Source organism: Larus michahellis, chromosome 23 (assembly GCF_964199755.1).
Source record: "Larus michahellis chromosome 23, bLarMic1.1, whole genome shotgun sequence".
NCBI classification, from domain to species: Eukaryota; Metazoa; Chordata; class Aves; order Charadriiformes; family Laridae; genus Larus; species Larus michahellis.
Window position 1 is genome coordinate 949,074 of NC_133918.1, and position 16,941 is coordinate 966,014.

At 65.5% G+C, this 16,941-nt stretch overlaps 1 protein-coding gene across 10 annotated transcripts in view; it reads left to right on the forward strand.

Annotated features, from left to right (window-relative positions):
• Window positions 1-16,310, forward strand: part of NFIC (nuclear factor I C) — a 46,431-nt gene extending 30,121 nt beyond the window's left edge. For 3 of the 10 annotated variants that reach the window (XM_074566056.1, XM_074566045.1, XM_074566052.1), the window contains exons 3-11: window positions 5,447-5,518; window positions 6,022-6,096; window positions 6,239-6,362; window positions 6,586-6,710; window positions 9,801-9,929; window positions 10,035-10,219; window positions 11,492-11,651; window positions 13,282-13,367; window positions 15,415-16,310. In XM_074566056.1, the coding sequence (XP_074422157.1) occupies window positions 5,447-5,518; window positions 6,022-6,096; window positions 6,239-6,362; window positions 6,586-6,710; window positions 9,801-9,929; window positions 10,035-10,219; window positions 11,492-11,651; window positions 13,282-13,367; window positions 15,415-15,432 (974 nt within the window). In that variant the 3' untranslated portion in view covers window positions 15,433-16,310. The remainder of the gene's footprint in view (window positions 1-5,446; window positions 5,519-6,021; window positions 6,097-6,238; window positions 6,363-6,585; window positions 6,711-9,800; window positions 9,930-10,034; window positions 10,220-11,491; window positions 11,652-13,281; window positions 13,368-15,414) is intronic. The other 7 variants (XM_074566054.1, XM_074566053.1, XM_074566051.1 and 4 more) reach the window with 3 other exon arrangements.
• The last annotated feature ends 631 nt before the right edge of the window (window positions 16,311-16,941 follow it).

Genomic DNA, 16,941 nt, shown 5'->3' on the forward strand with positions numbered 1-16,941 from the left:
GCCCATGGGACTCTGCGAGGGGGCTGGCTGTGCCGCGGGGCTGTGCCCTGCTGTGGGGCCGTGTAATGCTGTAGGACCATGCCACGCTGTGGGGCTGTGCTCTGGTGTTCCGTGGGGCTGCGCCGTGCCATGGGGCTGCGCCGTGGCGTGGGGCTGTGTCATGCCTTTCCGCGGGGCTGTGCCGTGCCGTGGGGCTGTGCCATGCTGTGGGCTGGGGTTGGTGGGACAGCGAGACGCCGGCAGCCCCCAGCAGCTGCCCAGGGCCAGCCCCCTTGGCAGGGCAGGGGGCCAGGCCTGGGACCCCCTGGCTGCACCTGCAGAGCTGGGGTGTCCCCCCGCCCCCCGATTTCCCTTCTTCGCCCTCCTGCCCTCCTGTCTTCCCCCTGCCTTCCTCTTGCCTTCCGCTTCCCCTTCCCTCTCTCACTGCTCCCTGTCAGCTCTTTCTCTCTTTCCTTATTTTTATTTTCTTCTCTTTTTTCTTCTTCTTTTTATCTCTTTTTCTTTTTCTTTTCCTTTTTACTTTTTTATTTTCTTTTTTCTTTTTTCTTTTTCTCTTTTCCATCTTTTTCTTTTTCTTTTCCTTCTTTTTCTTTTCTTTTCTTTTTCTTTTTCTTTTTCTTTTTCTTTTTCTTTTTCTTTTTCTTTTTCTTTTTCTTTTTCTTTTTCTTTTTCTTTCTCTTTTTCTTTCTCTTTTTCTTTCTCTTTCTCTTTTTCTTTTTCTTTCTTTTTCTTACTTTTTCTTCACTCTCCTTTCTTCTTTCTCTTTCTTTCTTTCTTTCTTTCTTTCTTTCTTTCTTTCTTTCTTTCTTTCTTTCTTTCTTTCTTTCTTTCTTTCTTTCTTTCTTTCTTTCTTTCTTTCTTTCTCTCTCTCTCTCTCTTTCTCTCTTTCTCTCTCTCTTTCTCTCTCTTTCTCCCTCCCTTCCTCCCTTCCTGTCTCTCCTTTCTCTCTCCCATCCCTCTCTCCTCTCTCCCATCCCCTCCCAGCAGCTGCACCCCCGGGTGCCCCCCAGTCCCTCCAGCCTAGGGTGCCAGGGCCGGGGGCGGGGGGGAGCCCAAGGACTGTGGGGGGGCTCAGCCATCCCTTTGTCCATCCCGCTCTCTCCCGTCCCTTTGTCCGCTGCCATCTGTCCCCGTTCGCCTTGGCGGGCGCCGGCAGCCCTGGATGTGGCCCAGGCCTGGCAGGGCTGAGCGAGGGGGCGGCCGCGCCGCCTGCCTGGGGGGGTTCCCCCCGGCTGCTGCCGTCTCCCCGCGCCGGCCGGGGTCAGCCGAGGACAACCCCGCTCGCTCCCAGCGCGCCAGCTCTCGCTCGCAGGCGCCGGCCAACGTGCTCGCGCCTCCCCAGCCTCCCGCCCGGGCCAGCTGGCTGCAGCCGGCGAACGTGGCAGCGGGGCGCGTCCGTCCCCCCCCCCGCCGCCACCTTGGGGGACGCCTCCAGCCAGGACCTCCCCGGGGTTCTGCTCGGCTGGGGGAGGAGAAGCTGCCGCCCCCGTTGCATTCGCGGGCTGAGACCCAGCAAACTCATTTCACCCCTCACGTCACTTGCAGCCCTGCAGGCACAGGGGAGGGGGGGCTGAAGGGGGAGCGGGATGTTATAAAGGGCATGGCAGAGGGGTCCGGTGCCCCCGGCGCGCCGGCCGGCCTGGCTGAGCCGGGATTTACCCGGCACACACGGCGTTTCTCGGGGTATTATATAAAGGAGGTTACACAAGTGGATGTGTTCCGGGTTTTATGTAAGGGCCACCCCAGCCTGCCCGGCCTCCAGACGTGTAGCGGAGCCACTCAGCCCGGGGTGGGGGGCTGGGGGGGGGTGTCACAGTGGGATGGGGGGGTGCTGGGGGTTTGGCAGGGAGGGGCCCCCAAATCGCAACCCCCATCCTCCCCTGGCAGCCTCGCCCACCCTTAGCCCTTCCCATGGGGCCACTGCCCCACAGCACTCGGGCTCCCTCAGGTCTCCAGGTGTCCCCCCCCATCCTGACCAGGCTGTTCACTCTGGGCCCTAATGATGCACCTTGTGGGGGAGGCCAGCCAGAGGCACCGGGGGTGAGGGGGGGGCTGCGCGTTGCTCCTGGGTAGGTGCTGGGGCTGCTTTGCCACCGAGGGAGAGGCAGGGGGGCCATTCCCCAGGGGACAAAGCCCTGAACCGGCCCCAGGGGAAACTGAGGTGCAGGGCAGGACCCTGCAGGCGGCGGTGCTGAGCCCTCTCCCATCTCCTGCCCTGTCAGTGGCAGAGCTGTTGAGGGGGGGGAGGAGGAAAGCTGCTGCCCTCGCTGGGGAGGGGGGGCCATGGCCGCACACGCCGGCGCCAGCAGATCCACCAGCCCCGCGTATCCTCCAGCCTCTGCGCCTGCGCCCCGCGCCGCTGCCGGTAACACCGTGCCCTGTTTTACCATCAGTGCTCGGGCACGGAGCCAGGGCTCTCCCACAGCCGCGCCAGCCCCGGGGGGGCAACAGGCCTGCAGGGACACCCCCAGCCCCCCCACTCCCCAGGGCCGACCCTGCTGCCCGGGGGTCATTCCCATGGGCCGAGGCCATGGGCAGGGAGTCGCTGTGGGGCTTGGCAGCACCCTGCCAGCCGGTGGGGCCGGGGTGCCGGGGATCCATAATTCAATGGGTGGCATCGGTCCAGGCTGCCAGCGCGGCCAGGAGCCCGGGCAGCCCTCGCCCCCCCACCCTCCCCCCCGCCCCCCGCCAGGGCACACACTTTGCTAGTTTTAAAAGCAATTGGATCGACCTGTTCGGGCACTGAGTGCTCTCCCCGTCCCTCCCGGGGTGGGGGGGACACCCGGCACTGAACCGCAATGTGGCCTCCGCCCCGGCCTCCATCCCCCATCCTGGCGCCGGGGGGTGCGGAGGGTGCAGGATGCCCCCCATCAGTGAGTCCGGAGGGCACAGGGGGGGCTCCCCAGGCTTCTTTTGCCTTCCCAGTGTGACCGAACCACTTGTTGGGTGCCAGATTTGGTCCATCGTGTCCCGTCCCCCCCCCCCAAAAAAAAACCGTCCCTTCGGGGGGAGCAAAGGCTGTGGCAGGAGCCTGGTGCTCCCTTCGCCATTTTAGCGTGCGCGGGCCGGCCGCAGGCAGCTGTCACATGGCGGGGAGAACAGTTTGGCTCGGCCGCGCCGCGCCGGAGCAGGCAGCCAGAAATCTGCTGGCGAGCTCGCCCGGCTGCGAGGATCGCCGGCAGTGTTGGGGCGGGGGCGGGGGGGCGTGGGGGGACGACGACACACACTGAGCCCACAGTCCCCCGTCCTGGCGCCCGCATGTGGGGACACGAGGGAGCCGGGAGGGGACAGTCCTGCTGCCAAACCGCGGAGCTCGGGAAAGTCCCCGGTGCTCCTTGGGGTGCCGGGGCTGGGACTGGGGTGGGGGGAGGCCCCCGGGGTGCCCCCCCAAGGGTGGGTGGGGTGGCAGCGGCGGTGCTGGGTCAGGGTGATGCTGGTGAGGGGGCGTGGGGACACCCAGGGGGGCCGGCGGGGTACCCAGGGCAAGCGAGTGGCCTTGCCGGGTGCCCTGGGGGGATCAGGGGCCAGGCTGGGGGGGCTTTGGGGGGAGCAAAGGGCTGCGCCAGGCACCCCAGGGGGAGCGAAGGTCAACATGGAGGATCCGAGGGTGAGGAAGGGTCCATGTGGGGCATCTTGGGGCAAGCAGGGGCCGTGTGTGGCATTCTGGGGTGAGAAGGGGCCGTGTGAGGGGCCATCTCAGGGCGAGCAATGGTGGGAGGCCGCGTGGGCCGAGCCCAGTGCTGTGCTGGCCACCTCAGAGGCCGCTGGGTGAGGACGCGGCCCAGGGGGCTTCTTTAGTGGCCGAGCACCCCCCAGAGTGGCAGCCGGGTGCCATGCCGGAGCGAGCGGGGGGCCGGGGAGCCCTGAGGCGATGGCGGGGGGAGCGCGGGGAGCCGGGCCGGCCTCGGGGCTGTAACCGCGAGACACCGCCCCGTGCCTTGGCCAGGCTCCATCGCTAACCACTTCCAGAGCCACTGCGAGATTTGTTGTTTTAAGAGGCGAGGAGGGGCCGTGTCCGGCCGCGCGGTGCCCGCGGGCGCGCGGGGGGTCCCCTGCTGCCGCTTGCCCCCTTCCCTGGCGCGCTTGTGCCCGGCTCGCTCCCACCGCCCGCGCCCCTCCTGCCCGCTTGGGCACGCGGCGACTTTCAAAAGCGGGGGGAAAAAGAAAGGCGAAAAAAAAAAAAGAAATATGGAGAGAAGGGGGGGAAAAAACCCCACGCCCGTCGCTGGGGGAATTTCTGCTCCCTAAAATGGCTGCCTGGAGGAAGCCAAGCGTGCGGGCAAGCGCGCGGGCAAGCACGCGGGCATGGGGCTGGCCGGCGGCGGGATGCGGCATTGGGGCGGGATGCCACGGGGCTGCCGGCATGGAAGGGCTGCCAGGCCGGCGCGGGGAAAGGGTGGGGAGGAACGGCGGCAACTAGGGAGGGAGACAAAATGGCTGCGTTCGGCGTCGACGTCAAGCGGCCCCGGGGGTGGCGCGGGTGGTGCACGGGGGTGTCGGGGTGGGGGGCGGCGCGATCCTGCTGCCCGCATGGCTCGGCCTGGCCAGCCAAAAATAACCGCTCCAGGAGCCACGCGCGCATGAGGGACTTGGGGGCAGCATGGGGTGGGGTGGGGGGGAGAAAAAGGGGGAGAAAAAAAGGAAAGAAAGGGAAAAAAAGCCCCAGCCCCAGCAGGCGGGCTGGCAGCGGCAGCCGCTCTGTTTTGACGGTGGTGTTTGGATTGTCGCAGCCCTTTCCCGGCATCAGCCAAAGCTGCGAAAGAGAAATGCCAAAGGCCAAGGGGTGGGAGGAGGAGGAGGGTGATGGAGGAGCGGGAGGAAGGATGAGGACTCGGCGCAGGGGGGAAAATAAACGGTGAAAGTTTTGGAAGGGCTTCCCGGCTGTGCCAGGGAGGAAGGATTGCTCCCCGGTGCGGCTCAGGCCCGGTTGCGGCATGCAGAGTCGGGGGGCGTGCCGGCCGTGCTGTGCCGTGCCGTGCCATGCTGTGCCGTGCCATGTGGGGAGTGCCGGTGCTGCTGAGCTCAGCATCTGAGCCAGGTTATTTTTAGCTAAGATGGTGCGGGGACGGTGGGGGCTTCAGGGCCGGGAGCGGGTGCTGCCCCAGCGCCCTGCTGCCCTCCAGGGGGCTTGGGGGAGGCAGGATGAGGTGCCACGGGCACCGGCGATGCCTGGCCGCGGTGACACCGCCCGGTGGGGCAGGGATGGGTGACAGCTGGAGGGAGGAGAGGAGGCAGGGAGGCAGGAGGGGGAGCAGGCAGCCATCACCCTGCTTCAGGGCGGGTCGAGCGCCAGGGGTTTCCCTCCCTGGGGGAGCAGTATCCTGCAGGCCAGCGTGGGGGTGTCCCCATTCCTGTCGCTGGCAGGGGGCCGCAGGGAAAGACGCTCGGTGTCCCCAGCTTGTACCGGCGTGGGGTGGCTCACCCCGGTGGTTTTTCCCTCTTGCAGATGCAGAGCAGGGCAGCAGCCCCCGGACGGTCATCGGCTCGGACCAGGAGGACAGCAAACCCATCACGCTGGGTGAGTGGGGCAGGCAGGGCCCGGGCAAGGGGTCACGGGACACCTGAGCCCATCCCCAGGGTCCCTGCGGTAGAAGTGGCCCCTTCGACAGGCAGTCATGCCCCCCAGCCAGCCGCTGCCTGGCACCTGTGATGAGCTGGGCACGGCCTCAGCCTTGTCCCACGGCCAGCAGAGCCTCACTGGGGCTGTGTCCCCTGGGGACAGTGGCTGCCATGGGGGTCCCACAGTGGGGAGTGCAGCCCCCAGCCCTGCCAGCGCTCTCACCCCCAGGGAAACTGAGGCACGGAGCAGCCCCGGGGTGTCCTCGGCAGAGGGGACCAGTCGGGGTGGTCCCTTGCTGGGGGATCGAAGTGGAGCGAAGCTGGCTGAGGAGGGGGGTGGGGGGCATTATGGGGGATTTGGGGGTGTTGGGGTGCCCTCGAGCATCGCCACAAGACAGTGCGGGGCAGGAGGGGTGGTCCTGTGTCCCTCCCCGCCAATGCTCCCTCCTCTCTCCCGCACAGATTCGACAGACTTCCAGGAAAGCTTTGTCACCTCGGGCGTGTTCAGTGTCACCGAGCTCATCCAGGTGTCCCGAAGTGAGTACCACCGTGATGCCACCACCCCCCCCAACCCCCAGCTGCCCGGGCACGGCAGCATACCGACAGCTCCCCTATCCCGGCTGCGGGCTGGGGCTCCCCGCAATGCTGGGCCCTCCCTGAGCCCCCTCTCTCCCCACAGCGCCGGTGGTGACAGGCACGGGGCCAAACTTCTCCCTGGGGGAGCTGCAGGGCCACCTGGCCTATGACCTGAACCCCTCCAGCACCGGCATGAGGAGGACGCTGCCCAGCACCTCCTCCAGCGGGTAGGTGCTGCCGGGGCGATGCCGGGGCGATGCTGGGGCGATGCCGGGGCGATGCTGGGGCGATGGCGGGGCGATGGCGGGGCAATGGCGGGGCGATGGTGGGGCGATGCTGGGTGACGCCGGGGCCAGCCCAAGCAGGGTCGCGGGCCGCTGGCCATCTTGCCGCGGGGGACAGGCTGGATCCTGCCACAGGCGAGCGCTGATCCCTTCTCTGCCCCCCCAGGAGCAAACGGCACAAGTCGGGGTCCATGGAGGACGACATCGACACCAGCCCAGGGGGCGAGTACTACACCTCCTCCAACTCCCCCACCAGCAGCAGCCGCAACTGGACAGAAGACATGGAAGGGGGTAAATGCCTCCCTATAAGTGCCCTATAGGTGCCCTATAGGTGCCCTCCGGCTACTATAGAGCCCGCCAGCCAGCTCACTGGCTCTCTGTAGGCCGCCCCTGTGAAAGCCCCCGCCCTCAGTCTGTGCCGTGCTGTTGCTATAGGGCCCTCAGGCCAAAGCACAAGCCGGCTATAGGTGCTGTGGTGTTGCTATAGGGCTCCCCATCAAGGCATGGGCTCTCTATAGGTGCTCTGGGGGTTACTACAGGCTAATTACCCCCATTACGTCACAGGCTCTCTACAGGTGCCATGGTGTTGCTGTAGGAAGCCCCGGCTTGGGTATGGGCTCTCCATAGGTGCCGTGGTGTTCCTATAGGACCCCCCCCCTTAAACACAGGCTCTCTATATGTGCCAAGGGGTTGCTGTAGGGCCCCCTGATTTAGGCACAGGCTCCCTATAGGTGTCGTGGTGTTGCTATACGACCCCCCTTTTAAACACAGGCTCTCTATAGGTGTTGTGGTGTTGCTATATGACCCCCCTGTTTAAACACAGGCTCTCTATAGGTGTAGTGGCATTGCTATACCCCCCCATTGAGGCCCAGGCTCTCTATAGGTGCCATGGTGTTGCTATATGCCCCCCTGTTTAAACACAGGCTCTCTATAGGTGTCATGGGGTTGCTGTACCCCACCATTGAGGCCCAGGCTCTCTATAGGTGTCGTGGTGTTGCTATATGCCCCCGTATTTAAACACAGGCTCTCTATAGGTGTCATGGGGTTGCTATACCCTCCCATTGAGGCCCAGGCTCTCTGTAGGTGCCATGGTGTTGCTATAAGACCCCCCTTTTAAACACAGGCTCTCTATAGGTGTCGTGGTGTTGCTATACGACCCCCTTTTAAACACAGGCTCTCTATAGGTGTTGTGGTGTTGCTATACGACCCCCCTTTTAAACACAGGCTCTCTATAGGTGTCATGGTGTTGCTATACCCTCCCATTTAGGCACAGGCTCTCTATACGTGCCATGGTGTTGCTATATACCCCCCTGTTTAAACACAGGCTCTCTATAGGTGTCATGGGGTTGCTATACCCTCCCATTTAGGCCCAGGCTCTCTATAGGTGTTGTGGTGTTGCTATACCCTCCCATTTAGGCCCAGGCTCTCTATAGGTGTCGTGGTGTTGCTATACCCTCCCATTTAGGCCCAGGCTCTCTATAGGTGCCATGATGTTGCTATATACCCCCGCATTTAAACACAGGCTCTCTATAGGTGTCATGGGGTTGCTATACTCTCCCATTTAGGCACAGGCTCTCTATAGGTGTCATGGGGTTGCTATACCCCCCCATTGAGGCCCAGGCTCTCTGTAGGTGCCACGGTGTTGCTATATGACCCCCCTTTTAAACACAGGCTCTCTATAGGTGTCGTGGTGTTGCTATACGACCCTCCTTTTAAACACAGGCTCTCCATAGGTGTCATGGCATTGCTATACGCCCCCATGTGGGCCCAGGCTCTCTATAGGCGCCATGGTGTTGCTATACACCCCCCCGTTTAAACACAGGCTCTCTATAGGTGTCATGGGGTTGCTGTACCCCCCCATTGAGGCCCAGGCTCTCTGTAGGTGCCGTGGTGTTGGTACAGGACCCCCCCTCATTTAGGCACGGGCTCTCTCTGTAGGTGCTCTCTATAGGGCCAGCCCAGCACCCCAGCCCCACGCCAGCCTCTCCCAGCCCCACGGCGGCGGCCGCTGGCGCTATGGACAGCTTGCTTTCTTGCTTGGCGTTTTTTTTCCCTTTCCTGTCTAGACAGCCCCAATTAGCTGTTCATTAAGAAAAGGGGGGGGGGGGGGGGCTGGGCTAATTAAAGCGATGCTGCAGGGCTGGCACAGCGGCTCCCACGCCCCGGGGCGCCTTCGCGGGCTGCAGGCGAAGGAAGGAACCGTTGGTCTTTCTCCCCACTTGGCTCTTACCGTGCCTCCCCGCACCCTCAACAGTGGGGCAGGATCCGTCCCGGCCCCCCAGCCCTGCCACGGCTTGGTGGTGCCTGGCCGGGGGGCTGGAGGCACCGATCCTGTCAGAAGGAGGTTTGGGGAAAGCAAGTCCTGCCCCAGGAGGGTGCCCCGTATGTGCTGGGGACAGTGCCCCATCCTGCCCCCCCGAGGCCCCATGGGGCTGGGGCTGCTGGGGGGCAGGAGAGTCCCAGGAGACCCCCTCCCCAAAGCGTTGCACGCTGGCGTGCGTGGTGGGAGGGAGCTGTGCAGGGATGTCCCTGTCCCCCGCTGGTGACCTGATCCAGGGCAGGGACGGGTGGGGACGAGGAGGAGGGGTGCAAGGCGGGGTTATGACAATCCTGTACGGGATGTTCTGGGAAATCCTCCTAACCCCCGGCTGAGAAGGGGCTAAACCCATTACCGGGGCTGGGCCAAACGGCCAGAGCTAAAGCCACGGTGGCAGCGGGAGATTAATGTGCCCGCTGCCCCCTCCTGCTCAACCCTGTGCCCTGGGGTGGCCCTTGGGGACCTGGGTGTCTGGCACTGTGCAGGGACCTTGGGGGCCAGAGGTCCGTGGAGGGTCCCCCCACCCCGAGCAGGCGCCTTTGTGCCTCCCCCGGAGCTCCTTGTACTGGTGGGATGTGGACCCGGGGTGCCAGGGGAGGGGGGGGGGGTCCCAGTGGGGGCACCCACTGCTGCACCCAGGGTGGTCACGTGCGAACATGCAGCACCTGCATGCACACACATGCGCACACGGGCGCACGCGCGCGCTCCAGCCGATGCCCGTGCATGGGCACGCGCCTGCACACCCATGTGCGTGTCCACACACTCCCCCAGGTGCGCACGGTCGTGCTGGCGCGCACCCGCGCACACCCGTATGCTGGTGCACACACACGTGCGCACCTGCAGGACACCCCTAGAGGTGCCCGTCCTCCTGCACACGCGCACACACGTGCACGCACGCGCACGTCACACCCACGCACCCTCCTCATGCCCAGCCTGGCCCCAGGGCGCCGCTCACCCCAGGAAGACGCACCCCCCCGAGCCCAGGCCAGGCTGGCAGCACCCCCAGGACTTCGGGGGTCCCGTGGCGGGTGCCGGGGTGTGACGCTGCGCCCTGCTTTCCCCAGGCATCTCCCCCACCGTGAAGAAGACGGAGATGGACAAGTCCCCCTTCAACAGCCCATCGCCCCAGGACTCCTCGCCCCGGCTGAGCAGCTTCACGCAGCACCACCGTCCCGTCATCGCGGTGCACAGCGGTGAGTGTCCTGGCAGGGAAACCGAGGCACGGGGCCAGCGAGGGGCTGGGGCAGTGACTAGCTCCGAGTGACACTGTGGATCACCCCTTCCGCTCTCACCTGCAGGTATCGCCCGAAGCCCGCACCCGTCGTCTGCGCTGCATTTCCCCACCACCTCCATCCTCCCCCAGACGGCCTCCACCTACTTCCCCCACACGGCCATTCGGTACCCGCCTCATCTCAACCCGCAGGACCCGCTGAAAGATCTCGTCTCGCTGGCCTGCGACCCGTCCAACCAGCAGCCCGGACCGGTAAGAATCCGGCCACATCCCTGCATCCCATCACTGACCTCGCCGTGGGGTGCTGGGGACCTGTTGCCGACCGGTTGCCACAGCAGCGTCTCCTGGATCGTCTGCAGTCACTGCCGTCACCACCGCCGCCGCATGTCAGGGGGGTCTCAAGGTGCTCCGGTGGCACCCGGGTGCCGGTACCCAGCCTGGTAGGGTGTTCTTACCGCTGTGGTGGCGGCTGAGCAGCTCTGGCTGGTGCCATGCGTTGGTTCGGGAGTTCCGCTGTGCCTGGTCAGGGTTGGCACCTGGTTTCTCCGGCAATGGAGGTGGTGGCCCCTGGCTCAGCACGGGGACCTGCCTCGTAGCGGGGACAGGGCGGTGGGTGCTGGGGTTGAGCTGTCAGCCAGGGCTGGGGGGGGGTCTGGTGGGAGTGTGGCATCTGGCAGGGGATGTGTGACCGTCGCCAAAGAGCCACCGTGTGCCAGTGTGCCCGGGAGAGTGATGGGCTCGGTGTGCCCCATCCTCCCGTGCAGCCGGCTGGTGACCTGTCAGCCCCGCCGCTGCGCCGTGTCCTTCAGTGACCCACGGGGGTGGCACGGACACCACCCCACGCACCCCACACCCCCAGCACCCCTTGTACCCAGCACCCCGCGCACCCACTCCCCCGGGCTCCCTTTGTGCCCAAAGCTGGGGGCCAGGGGTGGCCGCATTCCCACTCCCATGCCCCGCGCTCCCGCTCCGCTCCCCGGATGCAGGAGGGTCTCAGGGAGCCCCTCTGAGTCTGCCCAGCACCCGCCTGCTGCCCCTCACCGGTGAGGCCTGATGCCAAGGTGGGGGGCACAGCTGATCTTCACCTGTGCAGCGGCTGAGTGCCGGGCTGGCGGGGGCTGTGTTGGGAGTGGCCCCCCACCAGGTCGGGTGTGGGGAGCAGGGACAGGAGCCTTTGAAGGCCGGCACCGCGGGGTGCCCCTTCCCTGCAGGTGAGCACTTCAAAGGCCTCCCGCTGCCGCCGCGGAGAGGGGGGCAGAGCGCGCCGGCTCTGGCACACGCCGCCATGGGACATGGCCCCCCCCCAGCCCACTCCCAACCCCCCCTGCACCGCCGTGATTTCCCTCTCGCCGGCGCCGACCGTTCAGGGCTGCTCTGAGACCCATCAAACTCGTGTCAACGGTGAGGGATGCTCCGTGCCCGTGCCAGCCGGCACCGGGGGCTCACCGGGCCGGCTTTGCCGGTGCTGCGCGTGCTTCCTAATGGCTTGTGCTGTTTGTTTTTCTGTCTGTGTTGTGTCCCCAGTTAAATGGAAGTGGTCAAGTGAAAGTGCCCAGCCACTACCTGCCCACGCAGATGCTGGCGCCGCCACCTCCCCCCGGCATGCCCCGCTTGGCCATCTCTCCTGACACCAAATCCACCACGACAACTACCGAGGGAGGGACGACCTCACCGACATCACCCAGTAAGCACCCCGCGGCGCCCACCCCTCTCCCCGGCCCGGCCGGCCCCCTCCTCTCGCAGCCCCCCGAAGGTCCCCCCCCAATCTCAGTGCTGCTGGGGGGATGTTGGTGGAGGTGGCCTCCCCGCAGCCGGGGAGAGGGCGGCAGCCAGCACACAGCGAGTTTGCTGGGTCTCAGGCAGGTCAGAGCAGGCAGGGTTTGGGCAGGCGGCTGTTGTGTTCCCTCCCCTGAAGGGTTCCGTGCTGGTCCCAGGGACCAGCCCGAGTCCCGCGTCCCTCTGAGATGGCCGGGGGAGTGGGAGCGGAGCCGCAGAGGGGCTCCCCCAAGCCGACATCCTGCCCAAACCCCCCCAGCATGGGTAGGGCTTGCGGGGGAGGCCGTCGCCTCTCCGTGCCTCAGTTTCCCCACTGGCTGGCAGCGGCGGTGCTGTCGGGGATGCGGGGACCAGCCGGCGTGGGTACAGCGCGGGGGGCAGTGTGCCTGGCTGTGCCGCAGGGGGGTGCCGTCCTCTCGCTGCCATGGGATTCCTTGGCACTGGGGACCCCGATCTGGCTGGGGGCCGTGGAGCGGCGCGGGTGCAAGGACTGCGTGCAGGGCCCCTGGAGCCCTCGGCGGGAGGCGCCTGGGGAGCCTTTGTTAGCAGCGGTGGCTGACGAGCTCATCCCCCTCCGCTCCACCTCAGGGGGCTTTAGCGCCTTGGCCAGAAGGATTTTGGGAGCGCAGAGGGAAGACGCTGGCGTCACCCTTGATTTGGCATTGGGGCATGTGCCACAGTGGTGGGACGCTGTGCCATCACCGCACTCTGTGAGGGGTTGTCCCTGTCTCTGTCCCACTGTTCCCACGGGACACCTCCTGGTACCCTGAGAGGGTGCCATGTCCGCACCAGGTCAAGCCCTGCACGGGCGCAGTGTCCGCGGGGGACAGGCCGCAGCCGGGTGCTGCCAGCCGCCGGCGGGTGTCGAGGTTATGTGGCGTGAAGAATCAAAGCCCAGCCGATGTGGAGGGGAGAGCTCGGGGTGCCGTGGCCTGGCCGGTGACGGGGCCATGGCCATAGCCACGGGGAGGGACTGGGCAGTGCCAGTCCCCCCCTCAGGCTCAGGGAAGGATGCGCATGGGGGACACTAGCTGTCCCCAAGGGGAGCAGAGGACATGTAGCTCTGAGCCCCCTCTCAGGACCCTGAGCCCAGGAGCTCAGCGGGGCCGGGGGGGTCTCAGTGCTGGACCCCCAGCTTGGGGCTGGAAGTGGCAGCGGGTGGATGTGGCTGAGTGGAGCTGGTGGCTCCCATCACACTCGCCCCACAGCAGCTCTGCTCGGGAAGCCGCGGCGCCGGCACGGTAGGGGAGCACCCGTCTGCGCCTGCACCCTGGGGGGGGTCTTGACCCCCAGCCCGCCGTCGCCCCAAAGCCGGCCCTGCCGCAGGGCACAGACACGACGGCACCACCCCGGGCGCAGCATCCCTGGCCTCTGCTCGCCCACTGCCGGGACACAGCCAGGGATGTCGCCCGGCCACCAGCTCCGGGTGCCCGGGACGCCCATCCCAGCAGTGCCAGGGAGTGGGCCAGGCTTGGCCCCGGGGGGACGATGGCGGTGCCACTGGCAGCCCCGTTAATGAGCTCTCGTTTGTTCCCCAGCCTACTCTGCACCAGGCACGCCCCCTGCGAACCGTTCCTTCGTGGGATTAGGACCAAGGGATCCTGGGAGTATCTATCAGGCACAGGTGAGAGCGGGGATGCTGCTGGGGGGACCCTCCTGCCCGCGCCCCGGGCATCGCCGCCGTGGCATCGCCATGGGCATCGCCACCATGGGCATGGCCGTTGCGGGTATCGCCGTTGTGGGTATCACTGCCGTGGCATTGCTGACGTGGGCATCCCCACCGTGGCATCGCTGCCGTGGTATTGCCACTGTGGGCATTGCTGCCGTGGCCATTGGCAAGATGGGCATCACTGCTGTGACGTGACCGCCGTGGGCATTGCCACTGTGGCCATTGCCACGGTGGGCATCACCGCTGTAAGATCACTGCCATGGGCATTGCCACCATGGGCATGGCCACTGCAGGCATCGCCATTGTGGGCATCCCCACCACGGCATCACTGCCGTGGCGTCACTGCCATGGATATTGCCACCGTGGGCATTGCCACTGTGGCATCACTGCCATGGGCATTGCCACAGTGGGAATTGCCGCTGTGGGCATTCCTGCCATGGACATTGCCACCGTGGTCATGACCACTGTGGCATTGCTGCCCTGCCATTGCTACTGCGGGCATCACAGCCTCAACATCGCCCCTGTGGGTATTGCCACCACGGGCATTGCCGCCTTGGCATCCCCACCATGGGCATCACCACCCGGCACCCCATGCCAGGGCCTCGGGCGCTGGGTCCCCCAGGGCAGAGGGAGGTCATTGCCGTGCCCATGCCTGGCACCTTGCCCTCCCTCTGCCAGGCTCCAGCTGTGCCTGGCCTGGCACCACGGCACAGCCGGGCTGCCCAGGTGTCCACAGCATCCCCTGCTCTCGCCCAACTGCGCCCGCCGGCCGCTCCAGCTGCAGCGGGATGTGGCGTGCGCCTTTCCAGGGCCTTTTGCTTAGTCCTGGCAATTTTTTAACTGGTATTTCGCGAGCCGATGCCAGCGCCGTGGGCAGTGCCATGGGGCCAGGGCAGGGTAGTGCCAGCACCTTGCCTCACTTGTGATATGAGTTGGCCGGCCTCAGCCGTCCCAGCAGGGGCGGCTTCGGGAGGCTGCAGCCTTGCCCAGGGGGTGACGCCGGTGCTGGGGCAGTGGGATGGGTGTGTGGATGGCGCCGTGCCGGGGGCACCCCGGGGTGCCGCACCCGCTGGGGGCAAGTGCTTGGAGCGCTGAGCTGTGCCGTGGGGCACCCAGGGGTGCTGTGCTGTGCCAGGGTGCAAGTGCTCGGGGACCACAAGTTAGGACACCCAAGGGTGCTGTGCCGTAGCAGGGGACAAACGCTGGGGGCCTGTCTCTGACCACAGCCCCCCCTGCCCTGTCTCAGTTTCCCCAATCCTACACGTAGGCAGAGCACAGCGGGGTGGGCACCCCGAGGGCTTTGGGTCCCTAAAGAGGAGACATGGGGCAGCAGTGGGAGAACCCCGAGGAACAGGGTGCCCGGGTCCCTGCACCCCCCCAGCCCCCTGGGGGTGACAGCTGCTCACAGTTCCCGGAGTCCCTGTCCCTGTGCACGGGTGTGCAGTCGCGCTCCGGGAGCTTCCCCGGGGCTCAAGGATGCTTTGCACGGGGAAACTGAGGCACGGAGGAAATGAAGTGGCGTCCCGCATCCCTGGGAGGGGTAGCCGAGACCTGCTGCTTTCGGGTCATGTGTGGCGGGGCCGGGAAGGGTTAAGGGAAGCGGCGGCCCCGAGCTGTCTCGTTGCCAACGGAAACCAGACATGAGGTAATCGGGGACGAACTTGAACTTGGGGCTTGGGAGGGGGGGGAGACAATGGGAGGGTGGCAGGGGGCCACCCTGCGGGGTCTCCAGCCCTGCCACCCCCGCTACCCGTCATCCCCAAGTGGGACTGTTCCCCGGGGAGCGTCGTCTTTGCCGCGGAGCTGCAGAGGGACCGGCCACCAAGGGGGACACGGGTGGCTCCGACGCAGAGGACTGATAAATTCAGTGCAGGAGGGGGAACGCCACGGGTGACAGCATGGGGACAGCTATCTCAGGGTGCGGGGCGCACGCCCCGGGGGGGTGGAGTGGCTTCGTGGCGCAAAGAACTAACGCCGGCCTCTCTCTCTTCTCTCCCGGCAGTCCTGGTACCTGGGATAACCGCCGCCGTGCCGCCCCTTCGCCTCCCTTCTCCTCTGCTTTAGGCACCCCCAGAGGAACATCCCCGTCCCCGAGCACCAGGCCCAGCCTTGCGGTGACGACGGAGAGCGTGGACTCACGACGATGACGACGACGACGACGACAACGACGACAAGCAAAACCCACACCCGAAGGAAAGAGCGAGAGAAAGGAATAAGGAAAAGGGTCAAACTTTTTTAAAAAGGAAAACAGACAAACAAAACAACAACCCACCCCAGGAGGACCTTCCCCCCCCACCCCAGCGATGCGCCAGAAAACAAAGAAACAGAAAGAGAAGAAAAAAAAACACTATTATGTGTCCCGTCGGCCGGCACCGTGCCGAGACCTGACACAACTTGTGCCAGCGATGCCTCCCGGAGCGGCAGCGGGGCTGCGGCGCCAGAGCCCTGCCGGCCGCTCGCCGGAGGGTCGGATATGCAAACGGCTCTTGACTCTCTCATTCTTGCCTCTATGTGAGTAGAAAAGATCAATTCCCTCCCCCCGCCGTCCCCCCCAGCCCCATGCAGACTCTCGGGGGGGCCCCGGGGCCGGGGTGGGGCGCGGCGGGGTTGGGGGGGCCCTTCCTGCCGCCGGTTCCCAACGGATGCGGCCGCACTCGCCGTCGGGGCGGTGGGATGCTCCGTGCCGTGAAAGCGCCTCGGGGATGGGCGACGCCGTGCTGCGGTGACGCGGTGATGCGGTGGCATGGTGGCAGGGTGACACGGTGGCACAGTGGCCCACTCGGCTTGGCACAGCACGAGCGAGTGTCACAAGGAGGAGGGTGCTTGGGGACATGGAGGGTGCGTGGGCACGGACGGAGGAGGGTCGTGGTGGTGGTGGCACCCCGATTCCCGCGGGGACACGGTTTGGGGACGCTCCCACCACGGCCCCAGCGGGACCCGGCCTGCCACCGTCGGGCCATGACATCGGTCACGCCGCGGCACCGGTCACCGTCTCTCTGCAATGCCTTCCTCGCCCCCCAGCGTGCACCGGCCCCTGGCCCCACGTGTCCCCATGCGTGTCCCTGTGTCCCCCTGCGTGTCCCCACGCGGGGGGGGGGGCGGTCCGCGGGGGCGTGCGTCCGTGTGTCTGAGCTATGCATTCCTGTGGACAGGTACCAGGTGGATGGCGAGGAGAGGGTGCGCTCGTGTTGCACATTTTGTAGGAAATGCACTTTTAAGAGGGAATCGTCAAAAAAAAAAAAAAAAAAAAAAAAAAGAAAGAAAAGAAAAAGAAGAAAAGGAGAAAAGAAAAAAAAAAATCACAAAAAAAGGAGGAGGAGAAGGAGGAGGAAGAGGAGGAGGAGACGGAGCCCCCGGCACTGGCTTGCTGGGATGGCTGGTTTGGGGTTTTTGGTTTTTTTTTTTTTTTTTTTTTAAAAAATACAAAAGGATGGAGGAAAGGAGCCTGAGCGAGGCCGAGGGCAGAGCCAGCCCCACGGAGCCCCCAGCCCCACGGAGCCCCCGGCCCCACAGAGCCCCCGGCCCCGCG